The sequence below is a fragment of the Nelumbo lutea genome, chromosome 3, assembly GCF_056320005.1.
Source record: "Nelumbo lutea isolate HS-2025 chromosome 3, American lotus-T2T, whole genome shotgun sequence".
NCBI lineage: Eukaryota > Viridiplantae > Streptophyta > Magnoliopsida > Proteales > Nelumbonaceae > Nelumbo > Nelumbo lutea.
The window spans coordinates 113,306,094-113,325,452 of NC_142686.1; the positions used below are offsets into that span (position 1 = coordinate 113,306,094).

The window sequence follows — 19,359 nt, forward strand, 5'->3', positions numbered from 1 at the left end:
TTATTTGTAATGCAATTTTGTTTTAAAATGGTGCAAAATGAATTCGGAGTGCAAATTCTCATTCATTTTTGTTTTAAATTTTACTTCGTTTTGTTTTGTTTTGTTTATTTGCAGTGCAGTATAATAAAATGAAACTTAAAGCAAAAAGTAAGATTCGAATTAAAAATAAGCCAGAAGTTGCACTTCCAATTTGTACTTTCATAAATTAATACAAATGTAATTGCATTAGTCACATTACAATTTGCAAACAAACAGAACATATATGATTTTACTTGTTTATACAATTAAAAAGTATACCACAAGTTACACAGCCGATTGGATTTACCAAAGGAAAACATAGTTACTACATTAAATTATATTGCACCATTTTTAAGAGTAGGATGGTAAATAAAGTCTGACCCAAAACCCAAAAGGAGTAACGAGGCATCACACAACAGACGGCTGTGTTTGTTGCGACAAGTAGTAGAGAAAGGAAGAAAAAGGTAGGAAACCCATAAAAACCTCCCTTTGTTCCAACAATCATGGCTGCTTATTATGAATTTACATCTGCCCCCCACTCACAAATTGTGCCCCAAAATGCCTCACATACACATCTTAGCGTACATTGGGAACATCTCTCATATTTATCATTGGGAGATGCTCCAATACAAGGTTGGGATGTGCTGTAGGACATTTTTGGGGTGCAGATGTGAACTCCCTATTATGTGATGCCTTGAAACCTTGAAGGAAAGAATTGAGGTGGCTCTTTGATTCTGGGTCAGGCTTTATTTACCATATATCCAACTCTTAAAAATGCTGCAATGTAATTTAGGCTATAGGGGTCTGGAATCAGAGTCAGAATGGGTTATTCTAATTTCAACCGTTTGGTTGGACAGAATTGGAATCCCATTTTCCATTCCTGGTAGAATGGCATTCCCCCATTCCATCCTCCTCCTGGGCAAGCTTGACCATGAGGTTTGAGACCCTGACCCAACCCACCCAAGTTGCCTCCCATGAAGGGGGATTGTGACATTCCTCTAATGGACTGATGGTTTTTTTTCTGTCCAACTGTGTGTTACCAGGATTATTAGATAGTATGTCCAGTTTATTTTGACGGATTGGGTAAAGAAAGTTCATCTTGACGGATTCTATGTGCTTTTTTATTATCTGCAGTTTATTTTGACGGATTCTATGTGCTTTCTGATTATCTGGCTCTCTACTTCCGTGGAGTTTCTCTCTCTCAAGTCAATCACTGCTCTTATTAATGCAGTATTTTGTAGATACTTTCTCTTCTTAGAATGTTCATGTTCAACATATAAAGATTTTATTGATATTCTTTATCTTACACGAGTCCAAGTGGAGATGAGTATGGCATGTAGAAACAGGCAGCATCTCTTCACTCTTCAGTGAAGGAATTTAAAATTTCTCATACATGAGGTATTAACATTTTCTGAAAAATGTACACAGCATCGCTTCCACACCGAAAGAATTACAAATGGCAAATTCTTTTGAATACTCAACGTGCCTCTGTGAACATCATCTAAAATGGGCCAATACATGGATTAACAATCTTTCTCATTGAATTCCTCTTACTAGTAAAAATGGTCAGTAAATTCACAACTTACATCTCTGAGCTGTTTTGCATTTTCATTGGACTGATTTGATATTTTTTGTGAGCCATCCACACAAAAGGCCGTTATCCATTGTTGGTCCCACCTATATTGGATCTTCTGAACCATCTACATACATGGACAAAATGGTTTTAGGTATATCTCCTCAAAATAGAACCATCTGAAAACTCAGGGCTGCACTGATGTCGTGACAGCTTTATTTTGAGATCTCCATACCCGTCTAGAAGATCCAATTTTCTTGGGCACAGATGCATCTATCTGAACTTCCAAATTTGATACATCAAGAGATAATTTTTCGTGGACAAAAGCATCTAGATCAAAATCACTTGAATCTTGACCAGGCTGTACTTCTCTTAATTGCTTGCCTTCCAAAGAAACAGAGGACAAAACTTCTGATTCCTCAATGGCACTCTTGCTGCTCATTCCGTTTATGTTTCTCAGACCATCCTGCCCCTTAGAATATGACTTGTTTGATTCAAAATTCAATAGTCGTTTTATGCTGTCAAGAGCTGGATCAATGATATCTAGGAAACCCATAACCCATGAACCATCATCAACAACTTCCGTTCGCTGTGCATGTAATACGGTCAAATTTTAGTTTTACAGAGGACTTTTGACTGACAAAAAAAAGTTAATTACAGAAACAACATACTGTAAGAAGGCATTTGATTACCAAAACAAGTAATACTAAGTACTAGAAGCATGATCAGAATTGTAAAAAATGAAGAATATGTGAAAGATGAAATTTTAATTGTTGGCAATGACCAATCTGACTGGATTTTGAGAAGAAAAAGCACCAACTAAACACTGATCAGAATTCATAATTATGAATACTGGTACAATCAACATAAATGCATACTTCTAGTGTAAAATATTTTAACAGAGTTGAATCTATATGCATATAAAGTAATAAAACATTATACTGCACTATGTAATTAGAATTCTAGGTTACAAAGATTGTATAGCAAGGAACTAGCCAAATAGATGTTTTTTTTTTTTATTTTGATCAATAACACTTTCATTAAATCATCAATAAAGAATTTACAAGAGGAAGACAAACACACTTATCTTCCAAGAGCCACAAAGAGCCTCATGAAAGGAAAAAAGAAAAGAGGACACTAAAGTTACAGTTTAGCCCAAAACAGTGAATCCATTTCTGCCCCTTGTTTAGCTAAACCGTCAGCTAGGGAATTAGCCGATCTTTTAACCCAACATGTCTTAACTTCCATCTCCCGCACCAGCCACTTGAATTTCCTCCTCTCATTATTGTACTTCCATAAACCATTTTGATCTTTAGTCAGCCACCCTATCACCACCTCTGAATCCCCTTCAATTATGAATTTCTTGATGTTCAACTCCTTAGCTTTCCGGACTCCTTCCATAACTGCAAATATCTCAGCTCTAAGGGAGTCACCCACTCCAATTGGGCCTGAGAACATGGCAGAGATGACCCCATTTTCATCCCTAAAAACACCCCCAATCCCCGATTGTCCCGGATTTCCCCTACTACACCCATCAAAGTTTAATTTCAAGAATCCACCAAGTGGGGGAGTCCAAACCACATTCATTTCTGACTTGGTCTGTGTGCAATTTGCAATTTCACCCCACCTCCTCAACATGTCATCCACAGTGTAATCTGTGAATAGTTCCAAAGATTTAAGCCACTGTACCGCCCTAATATGTATGATAGCCCTCAAATCTGCTGCTCCTCTCTGGGTTTCTGAGAATATCCTGGAGTTTCTTTCTTCCCACAGTGTCCAACATACTGCAGCCCTTAGTCCTCTCCACATTATCCTTCCCCTTTTTATCCGCCACCTGAAGAAGAAAGGGGTGAAAAGGCCCTGTAAATCTGATGGGGGATTCCAGCTGCATCCAAATAAGGAGTAAGCCCAATCCCAAATTGACCTCGCAAAGTGGCAAGACATCAGTAGGTGAAAACCAATCTCTCCATCCACTTTGCACAGAACACACCATTGAGGTGACAAGCAAGTATTGGGTCTCTTCTTTTGGAGTAGATCACCAGTGTTGATTCTTTCCAGATAGGCTTCCCAACAAAAACTACCAACCCTAGGAGGTATTGCTCTGAACCTCACCAACAGGAAAAGGGGGGAAAGTAGGACTAGTGGATTGACTTAAGACATTGAAGAACGAAGCATAAGAGAAGATGCCACTGGGGGTAGGTGTCCAAATTCTAGAATCCGCCCTAGTGGGGTCTAAGACAACGTTATCAAGAAGAGCAATAAGGCTCGAAATACTGTCGAGGTTTGAGTCCCTCAAATCCCTTCTTAGACCCAAGTTCCTCCCAATCCCAGAAGTGGAAGAGGACAGGGTGGTGAAAGACGAGATCGGCTCATTTTTCAAATCAGAAAGAGCAAAAAAAGAAGGAAACTGGTCTTTTAAAGGGGCACTCCCCACCCAGGTTTGTTCCCAAAATTTTATGGAGTTATTGGAATTCAAGTCATACCTGATATTAGGGGAGAAAACTGGTAGCAGGTCATGAATGGCTTTCCAAGGAGAATTGCTTGTGGTCCTAGCTCTGATTCCAGCATCCCATCCATTGTGCTCCAGCCCATGTATACTTGCCACTATTCTAGCCCATAGCTTCTCCTTCTCCATAGGGAACCTCCATAACCACTTCCCCAACAGAGTCATATTCCTTCTCCTAATACTCCCAAGCCCCAAGCCACCACAAGACTTACTCCTACATACTATCTCCCAGCTAACTCTATGATCCCTCTTCTCCTCTCCCGGCTCCCACAGGAAATCTCTCATTAGCTTCTCTAATCTGTTAGCAACCTTCACTGGGATTTTAAACACTGACAGGAAAAAGATGGGTAAGTTAGCAAGCGTGGCCTTTATTAGTGTAATTCTCCCACCGAGAGAGAGGTAGTTCTTTTTCCAGGATGCCAGTCTTTTTTCAATCCTTTCCACCACCGGGTTCCAAAAGCTCTCTCTCATGGGATTATCACCTAATGGCAACCCTAAGTAATTCAAAGGCCACCCCGAAACTTCACACCCCAGCACTTCAGCACTCTCCTTGATCTCTCCCTCCTCCAAATTCACCTCCACTACATAGCTTTTCCCAAGGTTAATCTTCAAGTTAGACATTTGCTCAAACAGTTGTATCACCAACTTCAAGTTTCTGATAAAGCTCACATTACCGCCTTCACAAAACAGAATCGTGTCATCAGCAAACTGTAGGTGAGTGAGGGGGGTTTCCACCCTCCCAACTCTCTAGCCTCTAATGAGCCCCCAAGAATCTGCTCTGTGAATCAGTTTCCCCAAAACCTCCGCAATTAGAATGAACAAGAAAGGAGACAGGGGGTCTCCTTGTCTTATACCCCTACTGGCTGGAAAGAAGTCTACCACTGTCCCATTCACTAGCACTGAATAATGACAACTCCGGACATAGTCCATGATCCACTTACAACAGTTATTGAATATGATGAGAAACTCTAGTTTTCTACAACTTTGAAACAAACAAATATTAAGTTGAAAGAAAGATAGCAACAACAAACCTTGATTTTATATTTCAATGTTTAGTTAATCACATGCCTTGAGGGAATCATGTTACATCAAAGATACCAAGATAGAGAAAAAGGGAGGAAATAAGACTCTGGACGTTGCTTCTTGACCGCCCAGCATATGCATTTCTGTCACATCCGATTTTGGACATGTTGCTTCTTGACTGCTCAACACTTCATTCAATACAACTGCTTTATAGAATTTTCCTTTTAACCTTAGTGGTATTTGCCTATCACATAAGACTCTGGATGAACTCATCCATTTTCCCTATCATGCTCTAATTCTATAGGCAACATCCTCCTCTATCTCTCTCTCTTGTTATTAATTATCAAACCAAGGTAATGGAAAAGGTTGCATTGAGTTATCTCTTGGTCTCCAATCCTAATTCCTATGCGTACCCTGATTTGCATGAATATTAGAACATATTCTGTTTTGGTCCTACTTATTTTAAAACTTAATTTTGCATTTAGTCCTTCATCAGTTTCATCAATTAATACAATGTCATCAGCAAACAAGCACCATGGGACCTCCTCTTGAATATGCTTATACCAATTCATCTATGATTAGTGCAAATAAATAAGGACTAAGTACTGAACCTTTGTGAAGACCCATCAAAATTGTAAAATCTGATGTCTTACTCTCATATGTTCTAATGTTGATGGTTGCACCTTTATTCATATCCATTGATTAGGTCCATATACCTATTTGAAACTCCTTTCTTTTCCAAACTCACTATATTATCTCTCTAGGAACTCTATCATATTTTTTTTTGCTAGACCAATGAACATCATATGATGATCTCTCTTCTTCTTTCTAATTTTTTCTATCAATCTTCTCAAAAGATAGTTTCCATGGTTGATCTCCTCAGCATAAGCCTAATTTGATTTTCTGATATACTTGTATCATGTTGTAATCTTTGCTCAATTATTTTCTCCTAAATTTTAATAATGTGGTTCTGAGTTTAACCCCATGGTAGTTATTTCAACTTTGTAATAACACCTTTTGTTTTAAATATAGATGGTTTAGTGTTGTTTCTTCACTTGTCAGGCATCTTCTTTTCATTGTCTTATTAAATAGTTTAGTTGGCCATAACAAGCCTACCTCTCCCACTTAAATTATCAATTGTGCAAGGACCATCTTTTATAAAAGTAGCAATCATATAAGGACCATTGCTTGGTACAATGCTAAAATCTCAGGCCAAAAGGCATGGGAATATAGGTCCATGTCTGAGAGTATCCACTTTGTGAATGAAAAAAAAAAAATGCAATGGTTATAGGTCCGTATCCTCCCAAGATCCAGATAGCCAGAACTTTCATTGGGTAATGGCCCTTTACAAAATAATTAATCAAGTCCATAGTCATTATTATGCGTATGCACAAAGTTAATATTAGAGAAACAGAGAGGAGACAATTTCACAATATTAAAACGTATTAAAATATAAGGTCAGAGATCAGAAGGAAAAGACATTGACAATAAATATCAGCTACAAACCTGCTGGAAGTAGAGATTACGGATTTCCTCAGCACGTACAGAATTTCCTTGCTCTTCCTCCAATGATGCCCAAGTCATCCAAGTTATATAACTTTGAGAGTTAATATTTAACGATGATCTAAATAATCTCCGAGCTGCTGAAAGATTACCAATTCTCTGCTCTAAAACACCCCATGCCTGTAAAATATAAGAACACCTAAAATCAGCATAAAATCCATTGTTTGGAAGTAAGCCTAACAGAAGATACAGTTGCTGAAATACTGCAATTAATTGATACAAACATAAGCCAAAGACACAAACTTGATCCAAGACTTCCTTTACTACATAAGCAGCTAAAAAGATTTGGTTTATTAATCTTTTAGTTTTAAGGGTTGGACAACTAGACTCTTAAAAAGAAGTGCTGGATAATATCTCCACTGCAGCTGCCTAGAGGTTATAAGAATGGATGAAGCAATAATAGTATTGTTATTTCTTTCGGCCTTGGTCTTTGATAATTCCAACAGGCAATAAGATATATAAATTCAGCATATGATACTGGAATAGTTAAAACTTCAAAAGGAAACTAATTTTTAGAAACAGTACTTAAATTTTTAGCATTTAAAGTTTTTTTTTCCTGGTTACAAATGCTTTATTTAACATTAAGAACAATTATCACTTCTTCTGACTTCATTCTCCAAGAATCTTATGTACAAAGAAGTTGTTAGAGTTAGCCGAATAAGGGTAGATTAGTCAACTCACCTTTGTTAAGTTATGTGCTTATGTGGCAGTCTTATTAAAGACTCTCTGTCCCATACTTAAGTGAGGGCAGTTTAGTCTTTGTACAATTAATTAGAGCCTAATCACTATTAAAAGGTCGACTGATAGGGTTTAGTCTATCAGGTTCGACAGTTCTTTCATCTTCTTCTTCTTCTTCTCCTTCTCTTTCTTCTTCTCCTTACTGGTTCGGACTACCATAGCAGCAGTCGAAACATGGTATCAGAGCAAGGTTCGTGACCTGCTTCAGTTCGTGCTTCAGTTCTCTCCTTTTCTTTTCTGGGCTGTCAATGAAGAAAACCGGTTCGTCCTAGGCCTGAAACATCCCAGCTCTTCTTTCTCCCTGGTGCGCAGAACCTCATTTCTTAAGAAAACGACTTCAGCAGTGAATGGTTGGCTGAAGCTCTCAAAAGAACGTTGGTTATCTCTTCTCTTTGTGTTGTTGGTATTTCTGGGTTGAAAATTTTCAAGAACCTGCAAGGACTGATCAGAACCTAGAGAACAAATTTGGTTGTTGCCCTGGTTCTTGGAAAAAAATCCAAGAACAGGCTGTGTTTCAGTGACTGAGTGGTGTAAGGGCTGCTGCAGGTGGCCGAATGGTGTAGGAGCTACTGTAGGTGGCCGAATGGTGCAAGGTGTAATGCAGTGGCACTAGTTGAGTTCTCTTTGGTCTTGTAGTGCCCTCTTAAAAGTGTTAGACAGGTCTGTACCATGTGTGACAGCTATGGTTGTGTAGTGGTGCTTGTGATGCACAATCTCTGTTGAGTAGTTGTAAGAGGGCTTGCATGTGGTTAGTAAGTGCTGAATTAATGTCGGTGTGGTTCGTGGTTTTGTAAAATCAGTAGTGGTGTGGACAAGAACAAAGGCTTGTGTATCTATCATTGTGTTTAGGGACTGCTGTAGGTTCTGGAACATCAAACTCCTGACAGAAGCACTTAGTTGGTGACTGGGAATTCAGATTAGAGGCAGCATTGAAAGAGTATCATGGCAGCAATGGGAGATGGCTGTAGTGATCAGAAACCTAGTGTGGTGGTTTCCTCTAACTATCTAGGTGTACAAATGACCTCAATTAAACTGAATGGTGAGAATTACGTTCCATGGGCCAAGTCAGTGGAAGTTTTTCTCAAGGCAAAGAGGAAAGTGAAGCATGTGAAAGAAGATAAACCACCGGCTGACTCTCCAGGGTTTGATGATTGGGAACAGGAAGATGCTCAAATCATGACATGGCTATGGAATAGTATGGAACCCAAAATAAGTGCCAACTTCATGTTCTTATATACAGCTAAGGACATATGGGAACATGCCAAGAAGCTGTATTCTGGGCAAGATAATACTACAAGGGTATATCAGCTTTATCAGAAGTACTTTGATCTGCAACAAGGAAATAAAACCCTAGAAGAGTACTATGCCAGTATGAAGAACCTCAGAAATGAACTCAACGTCTATCATCCTCTCACTCCAGATGTTAAGGTTCAGCAACAATAAAGAGAACAACTACATGTCACAGGGTTCTTAGTGGGGTTGAAATTGCATGAACCAGTTAGGGCCCAAATATTGGGGGGCTCTACCCTTCCTACACTTGAGGAAGTGTTTGCACTGCTTCGTAGGATTTCTTTGGGACAAACAGAGAATCCCACACAGTCTGATAGATCAGCATTTGTGACAGCCAGAGGAGGTGGACGTGGTACAAAAGGGGGAGGACATGCCTCCCGAAGAGGTCGTGGTGGTTCCATATTTGGCTGTGGTGGTGGTCGTGACTCAGGGGGAGGCCGTGGTAAAGGAAAAAGCAACTCTACAAGGAAGTGTACCCACTGTGGCAAGGAAGGACATTTGGTAAATTTCTGTTATGATCTCCATGGCCCTCCCTCTGCATGGGCCAATCATGCTGTAGCTAGTGGGGTTGACGCCAGTGATAATCAATAGGCAGACCTAACTCCTTCCACATCTACATCTGTTTCCGGGAGGGAGTTGGTGAGTGTACCGTGTGATGAGTATGAGCGGTTCCTTCAGTCTACTTCACAACACACTACTGCTACTCTTGCCCACTCAGGTATAGCTTGCCTGTCATCTAAAACCTCTCCCTGGATTATTGACTCTGGAGCCTCTAATCACATAACCGGGACTCCAGGTGTGTTCTCTTCTCTCTCTGAAACTTCCACATCTCAAACTGTTACCCTTGCCAATGGTTCCTCCTCTCCCATCTGTGGTGTTGGCAATGTTGACATGGCTTCTCTTTCTTTATCATTTGTTCTATATGTCCCTAAGTTTCCATTCAATCTTATGTCTGTTAGTAAATTAACCAAGACTCTTAACTGTTCTGTTACTTTTTTCCCATCCTCTTGTGTTTTTCAGGATCTCAAGAGGGGGAAGAAGATTGGTGGGGGGCATGAAGCTGGTGGATTGTATTATCTTGACGGTGGTGGATCGTCAGTTGCACTTCAAACTTCACTCACTCCTCTACAGTGGCATTGTCGACTGGGACATCCTTCTCTCAAGGCACTCAAGATACTAGTTCCGTCTTTGAATCATTTGTCGGTGTTACAGTGTGAGTTGTGTCAGTTTGGGAAACATCGTCGTGTTTCCTTCAATCCTAGAGTTGAAAGTCGTATGTTGAGTCCTTTTGCTTTTGGTTCATTCAGATGTTTGGGACCCGATCAAAATAGAGTCTTATAATGGTTACAAGTATTTTGTCACTTTTATTGATGATTGTTCAAGGATGACATGGATTTACTTAATGAAAGAAAGAAGTGAATTATTTTCCATTTTTCAGAAATTCCATGCTGAAATACGTACACAATTTGGTGTTCCAATCAAAGTTCTTCGTTCAGATAATGATCGAGAATACTTTCTTACTTCGTTTCAACAGTATTTAGAACAGTATGACATCATTCATCAAACCTCATGTGCATCCACTCCTCAACAAAATGGGGTGGCTGAACGAAAGAACCGTCAGCTCCTTGAAATTGCTCGATCCATTCTTCATCATATGAGTGTTCCTAAATGATTTTGGAGTGATGTTGTACTTACGGCGTGTTTCCTTATTAATCGGATGCCCTCCTTCATTCTTCATGGTCGGTCTCCTTTCTCTATCTTGTTTCCTACTTTGTCTTCATTTCCATTAACACCTCATATCTTTGGTTGTGTGTGCTTTGTTCACAATCTGAGTCCTGGAATAGACAAGCTAGATGCATGCTTCATTAAATATGTCTTTCTTGGCTACTCTCAGACTCAAAAGGGGTATAAGTGTTATAATCCCATTACTCGAAAGTGCTATGTCTGTCCTGATGTCACATTTTTTGAGTCGGTCCCCTTCTTCTCAGGAATTGAAGCATCTTCGTCTCCACCTTTACTTCCTCTTCCTCTTCCGGTCAGTGATCCCGTTCCGGGTGTTCCTGTTGGAGTTGACTCGTCACCTCATCCAGTGCAGATCCCTACTAAACGACCACCGATTCAGCAAGTGTATACACGTCGAACGACACCGGCCCCTCCTCCAGCTTCTACCTTGTTCGCGGATCCTGTCGTTGCTCCTGTTGCTGAACCCTCAGGACTTGATCTACCCATTGCCTTACAGAAAGGTAAACGTAGTTCTACTCTCCATCCCATTTCCAATTTTGTTTCAGTATCTCACCTTTCCGCCTCACATCGCCAGTTTGTTTCACTATTGTCATCTATCTCCATACCTAACAATGTCCAAGAAGCTCTTAGTTCACCTGGGTGGAGGCAAACAATGGAGAAGGAACTCTCTGCACTTCAACATAATCACACGTGGGAGCTCACTACTCTTCCACCTGGTAAGTATGTTGCGGGTTGTAAATGGGTGTATACTGTTAAATACTTGCCAGATGGTAGTGTGGAGCGTCCGAAGGCCAGACTTGTTGCTAAAGGTTATTCACAGTTGTATGGAGTGGATTATATGGAGACCTTCTCTCTAGTGGCTAAGATTGGCTCTGTTCGTGTGTTAATTTCCCTGGCAGTTATGTATGGTTGACCCCTATTTCAACTTGACATAAAAAATGCCTTCCTTCATGGTGACCTTATGGAGGAGGTATATATGGAGCAACCACCTGGGTTTGTTGCTCAGGGGGAGGATGGTAAGGTGTGCAGACTGAAAAAGGCAATTTACGGGTTGAAACAATCGCCTCGTGCTTGGTTCGGGAAGTTTAATGAAATGGTGAAGAATTTTGGAATGAAACAATGCTAGGTTGATCACTCAATATTCAGCTATGACTCAGAAGCCGAAAAGATTTTATTAGTGGTCTATGTGGATGATATTGTCAAAACTGGCAGTGACAAATTGGGGATCGACAAACTAAAGGTCTTTCTGCAAAATCATTTTCAAGCAAAAGACCTTGGGACATTGAAGTATTTCTTGGGTATAGAAGTTGCTAAATCAAGACAAGGTGTAAAACTGTGCCAAAGAAAATATGTTCTCGATCTACTGGACGAAACAGGACTGTTAGGTGCAAAACCGACTGAGACTCCTATGGAACCAAATGTTAAGTTGAGCAGTGATACAGGGGAAATATTTGATGATCCTGTAAGGTATAGACGACTAGTGGGGAAGCTGAACTATTTGACTATCACGAGACCAGACATCTCCTTTGCTAGTCAGTGTGGTGAGCCAATTTATGCAGAACCCTCGTATATTTCACTGGGATGCAGTTCTTAGAATTGTAAGATATCTAAAGGGAGCTCCGAGCCATGAGCTATTGTATAAACCAGGAGGAAAACTTGAAGTAGTTGGGTACACAGATGCAGATTGGGCAAGCTCTGTGTCTGATAGAAGATCTATTACATGTTACTGCACATTTCTTGGAGGAAATCTTGTGACGTGGAAGAGTAAAAAGCGGACGGTTGTGGCTAGAAACAGTGCTGAAGCCGAGTACAGAGCCACGACACACACTACATGTGAATTAGTATAGTTGAGGAATCTCCTACAAGAAATCGGGTTCCACATGGATAAACCTATGAAATTGTACTGTGACAATCAAGCTATGCTCCATATCTCATCCAACCCTGTTTTTCATGAGAGAACAAAGCACATAGAGATTGATTGCCACTTTGTGAGGGAGAAGGTTCTTATTGGAGAGATAAGCACAGAACATGTAGGCTCAGGTGATCAGTGGGCAGATTTGTTTACAAAAGCATTAAGCTTAGGGAGAGTGAACTATATATATAACAAGCTGGGATTTTATGACATATATTCTCTAGCTTGAGGGGGAGTGTTAGAGTTAGCCGAATAAGGGTAGATTAGTCAACTCACCTTTGTTAAGTTATGTGCTTATGTGGCAGTCTTATTAGAGACTCTCTGTCCCATACTTAAGTGGGGGCAGTTTAGTCTTTGTACAATTAATTAGAGCCTAATCACTATTAAGAGGTTGACTGATAGGGTTTAGTCTATCAGGTTCGGCAGTTCTTTCATATTCTTCTTCTTCTTCTCTTCTTCTTCTTCTCCTTCTCTTTCTTCTTCTCCTTACTGGTTCGGACTACTGTAGCAGCAGTCAAAACAGAAGTAAACCATTATTATTATATCCAATATATGCATGTAAGAAACTGGATATCAGGCCTTCTAAGGAATAAGGATCTATCAAAGAGCATCAATTGACATGTTCCTACCTGCAGACAACGAGCAGCACTTTCACTTGTTGAATTGATTGACAGTGCTTTCTGGTAGAGTTCTCTTGCTGTGGCTATATTCCCTTCCTTCCACTCCATCCATCCCCAAGCCTGGATCCATTTCTATGATCAATTTTTTGGTAGACTGAGAGAAACAGTACACCTAATACCCAATGAAAAGGCATAAAATGATTGTGCATCTACATATGTGTGATAGTAGCTGAAAATTAAGAATGTGGTTCAATTCTTCATCTCTACAAGAAAAGGAATAAAATAAAACCATTTATGTGCCTGGAAAAGAAAGAGAAAAAGAAGTCTATGCTTCCTTGGTCCCTGGCTTTCTGTTAATTTGCAAAGTCAGAATATGACCATCAAACATAATCATCAAAAATCAGGATCTGCATTTCTCATCATATGCATACCCCTCAGCACTATTTATGAAATGTAAAGAATGCACTTTTCATCCCTTGACTAGGGGGCCTTACTAGTTCCCATTTGGCAAAGTTTTAGAACATGGACAGAAGGTAACAGTGTAAAATTAGATATTTTTTTTATCAATAGAAATTTGGCACAACCTTTGATATTAAGAGCCAATTACATCAGTTGCCAACAAGAACAACTGGACATACTATATGATTTATATGATATCAATTTTAAGGCAATGATATCTAGGACCTATTCACATAATGTTACTTAAGTATTAGCCTTTGAAACTAATACTTAAGCTAATACTTAAGTATTGGGGTGTCATCTTGACACCTGAACAGCTTGTATCTGTTTTTAGTTTTAATAAAATTTTTACTCTTGTTCTTCAAAAAGATAGTAACAATTATATTCTTCAGCATGCAAGAGATGTTTGGGCTGCCTTTACAAGTCTCAATATTTTGCTCAGGGGCATGTTTTGGGCCAAAATCTTTTCTAATTTCTATCATATTGTATTTACAAATTATATATGTTTCATTACTCAATATATCCTTAGTTGTTTTCATGCTTAGCTTTTAACTGAAAAGTTTTGGAGTCACTTCATGGTCAATTTTTTACCTTGACCAATGTGAAATTTCTTTTTCAGCAAAGTGAAACTTCATAGTTGAAGCATTGGAACATGGTGAAACAATTAGGTAGACATCGTTTTGTGTACCAATGTAGAACTAGGCCATGATGATCCATGCCCTTGGGTCATGCCTCTACACAAGGACCAAGTGATGTTTATCATTAAGGTAAACTTGATCCAAGAGTTTAGATGTCATGAGCTGTGATATAAAGATTGACCAAGCATATAGGAGATAGTTACTAAATGTTTCCTAGAAAAGAAAATGGTATATTAGATTAGGAAAATGGAAATCAATATCAATAAATGGAAGGAAATGCTATTGATGAAATTGCTAAAGTGGGAAAGATCTATTACAATCCACACTGGTTGGTGCCTCGGATCCAGTTCGGCTGCTCTCCTGAACAATACTCGAGCAAGATTTGCAGTTGAGTGTCTGTATTCCAATAAAGCTAGAGACTGAAGAAGAACAGGATCTCTAGGATTAAGTGTATGGCCTATCTTTAGAAGCTTCCTTCCTTTGTCAATATTACCAAGGTTAGCCTCAAAAATTCCCCAAACATGCCATGCAAACCTGTTCTTTGGACTAGCCTGGATTGCTCTCTGCACACCAATGACATTGGTGCATTTGTAAATGTGATGGAAAAATAGCATTACTGTGGAAGAAAAAAAAAAGAATACATGTGCATGTAATAACTAAACCAGGGAGAAGTTTTTTTACCTCAAAAAGTTTCCTGGCAAGGTGATTGTTATCCTGCTGCATCTCTAGTTGTGCCCATGCCTGATGGTGAGCGGGTTTATGAGATAAAAAAAATAAGACTTAATTGAAATCATATGCCTGAAATTGTTAAGAAGCCTTACTACAAGAAATCTTGAATTAGAATGGGTTTCCAAACTTACAAGCCAGCTGGCACAGCTTTTGGGGTTACATTTGGTGGCCTGCTTGAACAGATACCGAGCCTGTTCGATCCGATTTGCTTTAGCTTCAAGTAATGCAAGTGTTTGGTATATGTACTCATTGCCACCACAATATTTTAGGCCTTTACCAAGAAGATTCCTAGCTTTCTTGACGTTCCCTTGCTTCAGCTCCAGAATGGCCCATCCATGCCAAGCTGCTATATGTCTCTTATCAGCAACTGTAGCAGCATCAAATAGTTCTCTTGCTCTCCTTACATTTCCCATTTTACTTTCCAAAACAGCCCAACACTATCCAGAGACAGATGTGTAGATGTGAAACATTAAAGCATTCTACACAACACAAAGCAACTCAATTCAACTCAGCTTTAATCCCAACTATTTGGGGTCAGCTACAGAAATGCTGTACTGCCACAGTGCTCTAGCAAGAGCCATGTTTTCTTTCATATTTTAAGTCCTTGAGTCATTTTTTACCATCCAGATCATATTTTCTTTGGCCTCCCCTTGCACTTTTAGGGCCTTCTACTTTCACTAGTTCACTCCCTGGTGCAGTCATTGTTCATCTCAAAGCATTCTACACAACTGGAGGTAGAGTAATGCAGTTCAATCCTATCAATAAAATTTTAAGGAATTCTTTTCTTGTTGAATTTAAGAGCACCATCTTGAAGAAAATCACAACTGTGCCCTGATCTAACACAGCCACAAAGATTGGTTAACATTACAATAGCTTTCCCCGGCTTGTCTTTTTTTGTTGAAAAAATTGTAGGAATATAGGATACACCATTTAATCTAAGGGGTGAAGCAGTCTGAGATACTTGAGAGATCTAAGAGATTATCTCTGTTTCTGAAGATTGGTAATGGTTTTTCAAGAACACCAGATTCAAGCTTTTGACAGCAGCCCCCCCTCCCCCCCCCCCCCCCACCCACCCACCCAATCATGGGAATGATTGATTGCCCTTGCCCTTGATAGAGTGGAATTGAAAAACGGGATTCATATGACTAACCCAGATACCTGGGATATAAGGCTTTTTGAAGTTGAACTGATTAATAACAGGATTAATTATAAAGAAAGATCACAAAATTTAAGTATTGCATTAACCTGCCAGATATATGGGTTTTCTCCTTGTGTTGCCTGACAACCTTTTTCGTACACCTCTCTCGCTTCAGCGGATTTGGATTGCTTACTTAAAATCTTTCCCAAGGCCACATACGGTCGTCCATCTTCAGGCCAAAAGAAAATACACTGGATAGTTGGACGAGCTAAATCAGTTATCAAGCCAAAAAAACAAAGGAAAAAGAAAATAAAATTAGAGAACCTGATCCATAACAACCAGAAACCTTGAACGTAAACACCATCATTCAATTTGTATGCTTGTCGGGAGAATATTCAGGATAAGCTAAATGCGAAATTAGAAAAGAAAATTAATATCTGCATATCCCAAATGCACCTGACGAAGGATTTTTTCTGCTTCTTCGAACTGGTATTTCCGCGCCAAAATCTTGGCTCTGTACAATGCCAGCTCCAGGTTCACCCCAAGCGGCTTTTGCTCAGAACTCAATTCTACTCTCTCTGGCTCGAAAATGGGCATCTTCTTCGCAAACTCTGAGAGACCTGCATCGATGGCTGATGAGGACGAGCCTTCCTCTGAATCATCTCCCTCACCAATCTCATCTGAAGAAACATCGGTCTCTTCTGCAGAAAGCTCCATCACAGGCCTACGAACCACAAGTAATCCATCAGGAGATTCACTAGAAGACCTGGTATATTCTTGTTCTGATGCTGCTTTCTCCTTGTTCTCTTCATTGTCTTCATCTTCGTCTGATGACTCGGCGAAGAGGAGCTTTTCTTCGAGAGAGGGAAACGAATCCTTGGAAGAACAGGGAGGGATCCTGAGAGGTGAAGAGGGGTGGAGAGTTCTGATTGGGAATCTGAAGTGGATTTTGGAAGGATTATGGTTGGGAGAGGGAGAAAAGAGAGGGAATTGAGATTTGGGGGAAGAGGATGAGAAGAGCTGCATCTCTCTCCTTCACACCCACTCTCAGTCACAGAGTTAACGGATAACAAGTGGACGTACATTCGTTTCGTTTTACTTGGAAAAATAATAAAAAGATCATAATTTGTAAATTGTAACTATAACTGTAAGGCGGGCTTTTGCCTTTTGAGGAGATGAAACTCGAAAGATAACCGATTTTGTACTTTTACTAATATACCCTTCAAAGAGTCGACATTCGTCAATTGGTATCTGCTCTCCACGAAGAGTTCGAATCTGCGCCCCACTACCTTGGCGCCCCAAAAACGTCCCACAAATGAAAGTTCGTCGCGTGCCTTTCACACGCATTCCCTCTCAGCATGTGCTGATTCACTCAAAATGAAAAATTCTCTCCGTCCGAGCTCATGTTCTTTCAGTCTCTCGACCTCAATGTAACCCTAACTCCTACACCTTATCTTCCATTCAAGCATGGGGAGAAATTTGGCGTCAACGACATCGGAGGTAATCTCGTCTCTCTCATCTCATCTCAAGCAGATACATCGGACGTACCACACAGAAAACGTTTTTTCCTCTTTATGTCCATCTTTTATGTCTAGATAATTACATGAAAAATAAAAGTATGAGTCACCCAAGAATGTAAGATCTTACAACTTTAATTATCCAAAAAATAAAAGGGGATAAAATAAACAGAAAATCATAACCTTGTAACCACATATTACCAACAGATCATCACGTAAATTTTCAATTTTGTTGGTACAAGGAAGAATAGCTCCCGACTAAATGTCAATATTGAGCAATAATAGCTCGAAATGGAAACGATAAATCACATAAGAATTATTGTATTAACAATGAAAATTTGACAATTGTATCTCCTAAAATCGAATTCAAGATGGGTTTCAATCCAAAGAATGTAGTACGGTAGATAGGGTCGAAATAGAATGACAAAAGAATAATCACTCAAAAGGGGAGATCAAATCACCCCCCCCACAATGTCCCACAGCACATCCCAGCTCTTTATTGGGAACATCTCCCCATGATAATACCAGAAATGATGATGTCATCATCGGGAGATATTTCTAATACACGACAGGGATGTGTTGTGGGACGTTGTGGGGGCAATCTTGTGGGGGGCTGATTTATCTGTTCTCTTTGGTTCCCCTCTCCCTCTGTGTTGGGGTTGTATAGCTATTGTCTTCTTCTCGTCCCAAAGTTTCAATTTTTTGGATCGACTCAAAGGAACCTAAAAGGGGTAATTGGATCATTAGTTTGGGTTTTGCTTGAATTGTTTGAGAGGTTTTGATGATTGGTGCTTGGGTGGTGAAAGGAATCCACTACTTACGCCTCAAATTTCAATCCCATGCGTCGGAGAGCAACATCCCTCAGAATAAGATGACATTAAGACATAGAGTATGAGCGGTTGTTGGTGCCGGATTTCTCCCATGTATTTGCTAGAACAGTCATCAACTCTCTCTCCCTACCGTCTAAACATGCATCAAACCCTCAGAGGGGCGGGGAGTACCTCCTATATCTGATGGAACGGTCGTTGGCACTAGTTTTCATCCGATAGGGTGAAACTCCACATCAATTGTAGCTTTGCATGGGGTAGTCGAGAGACTGAGAGCATGAGCGAGAGTGGGAAAAATATTTTCGTTTAGGGTGAAGCTCCACATGTGCTGAGGGCAAATACTCGCCAATTACTATGGCATGGTACCACAATTCTTTATCTAGAACGATTATACTTTTTGCAAAGATGGATTTGGAGCCGTTAGTAGTAGGGTTCAAAACCGCATCGCTCCTGGGGCTTTCCCAGTTATGTGCCAACAGAGCCACCACTCGGTTGGTATTTGGAGTTCAGATCTGCGCCCTACAGGCTGTGCCCCAAAAACGCCCCACATGTATTGAAAACATCTCTTGTACTTATCATTGAGAGATGTTCCTAATACACGGTTGGAATGTACTTTGGGACGTTTTGGGGGCACAGATGTGAACTTTTGTGTCTATGCATCTAAACTCCAAATCTAGGCTTGAATCTGCTGCCTAAGATTTTTTTCCCACGTCACTACCCACATGCACTAATGTTGCATATTGGGAATATTTCTTGATGTTCCCAAATATAGGACCATCAAGGGTTTGCAATTTGTAGACAGTAGATCCGGAGTGCTGGAACCCATCAAGGGCTTGCAACTTGGGCGGATCCAACCCGAACCTAAATTGCTCCACCTAGGGATGTCAATGGGTCAAGTTAAATGGCAAATTTGGCTTGACCCGATTCGGGGCAAGTATATTCGGTTTAGGGTCGGGTTAGGGTTTTGAACTTTTTTACCCAAGTTGGGTTTGGTTTGGGTCGGGTTAGGGTTTTGAACTTTTTTACCCAAGTTGGGTTTGGTTTGGGTCGGGTTCGGGTTTTGGC

General features: G+C 40.0%; 1 protein-coding gene across 2 annotated transcripts; it reads right to left on the reverse strand.

The window, feature by feature from the left end:
- Positions 1–1,348: 1,348 nt before the first annotated feature.
- HCF107 (high chlorophyll fluorescent 107) lies at positions 1,349–17,093 on the reverse strand. 2 transcript variants are annotated; one of them, XM_088980602.1, is made up of 8 exons: positions 16,407–17,093; positions 16,058–16,201; positions 14,944–15,249; positions 14,765–14,824; positions 14,401–14,646; positions 12,996–13,106; positions 6,627–6,803; positions 1,349–2,180 (listed from the first exon to the last, which is right to left on the reverse strand). In XM_088980602.1, exons 1-8 carry the CDS (start codon positions 16,974–16,976, stop codon positions 1,779–1,781), a joined length of 2,016 nt encoding a protein of 671 aa, XP_088836728.1. In that variant the 5' UTR covers positions 16,977–17,093; the 3' UTR covers positions 1,349–1,778. The 2 variants fall into 2 exon arrangements, with proteins under 2 accessions (XP_088836728.1, XP_088836729.1); XM_088980603.1 differs by lacking the exon at positions 12,996–13,106.
- Between the last annotated feature and the right edge of the window lie 2,266 nt (positions 17,094–19,359).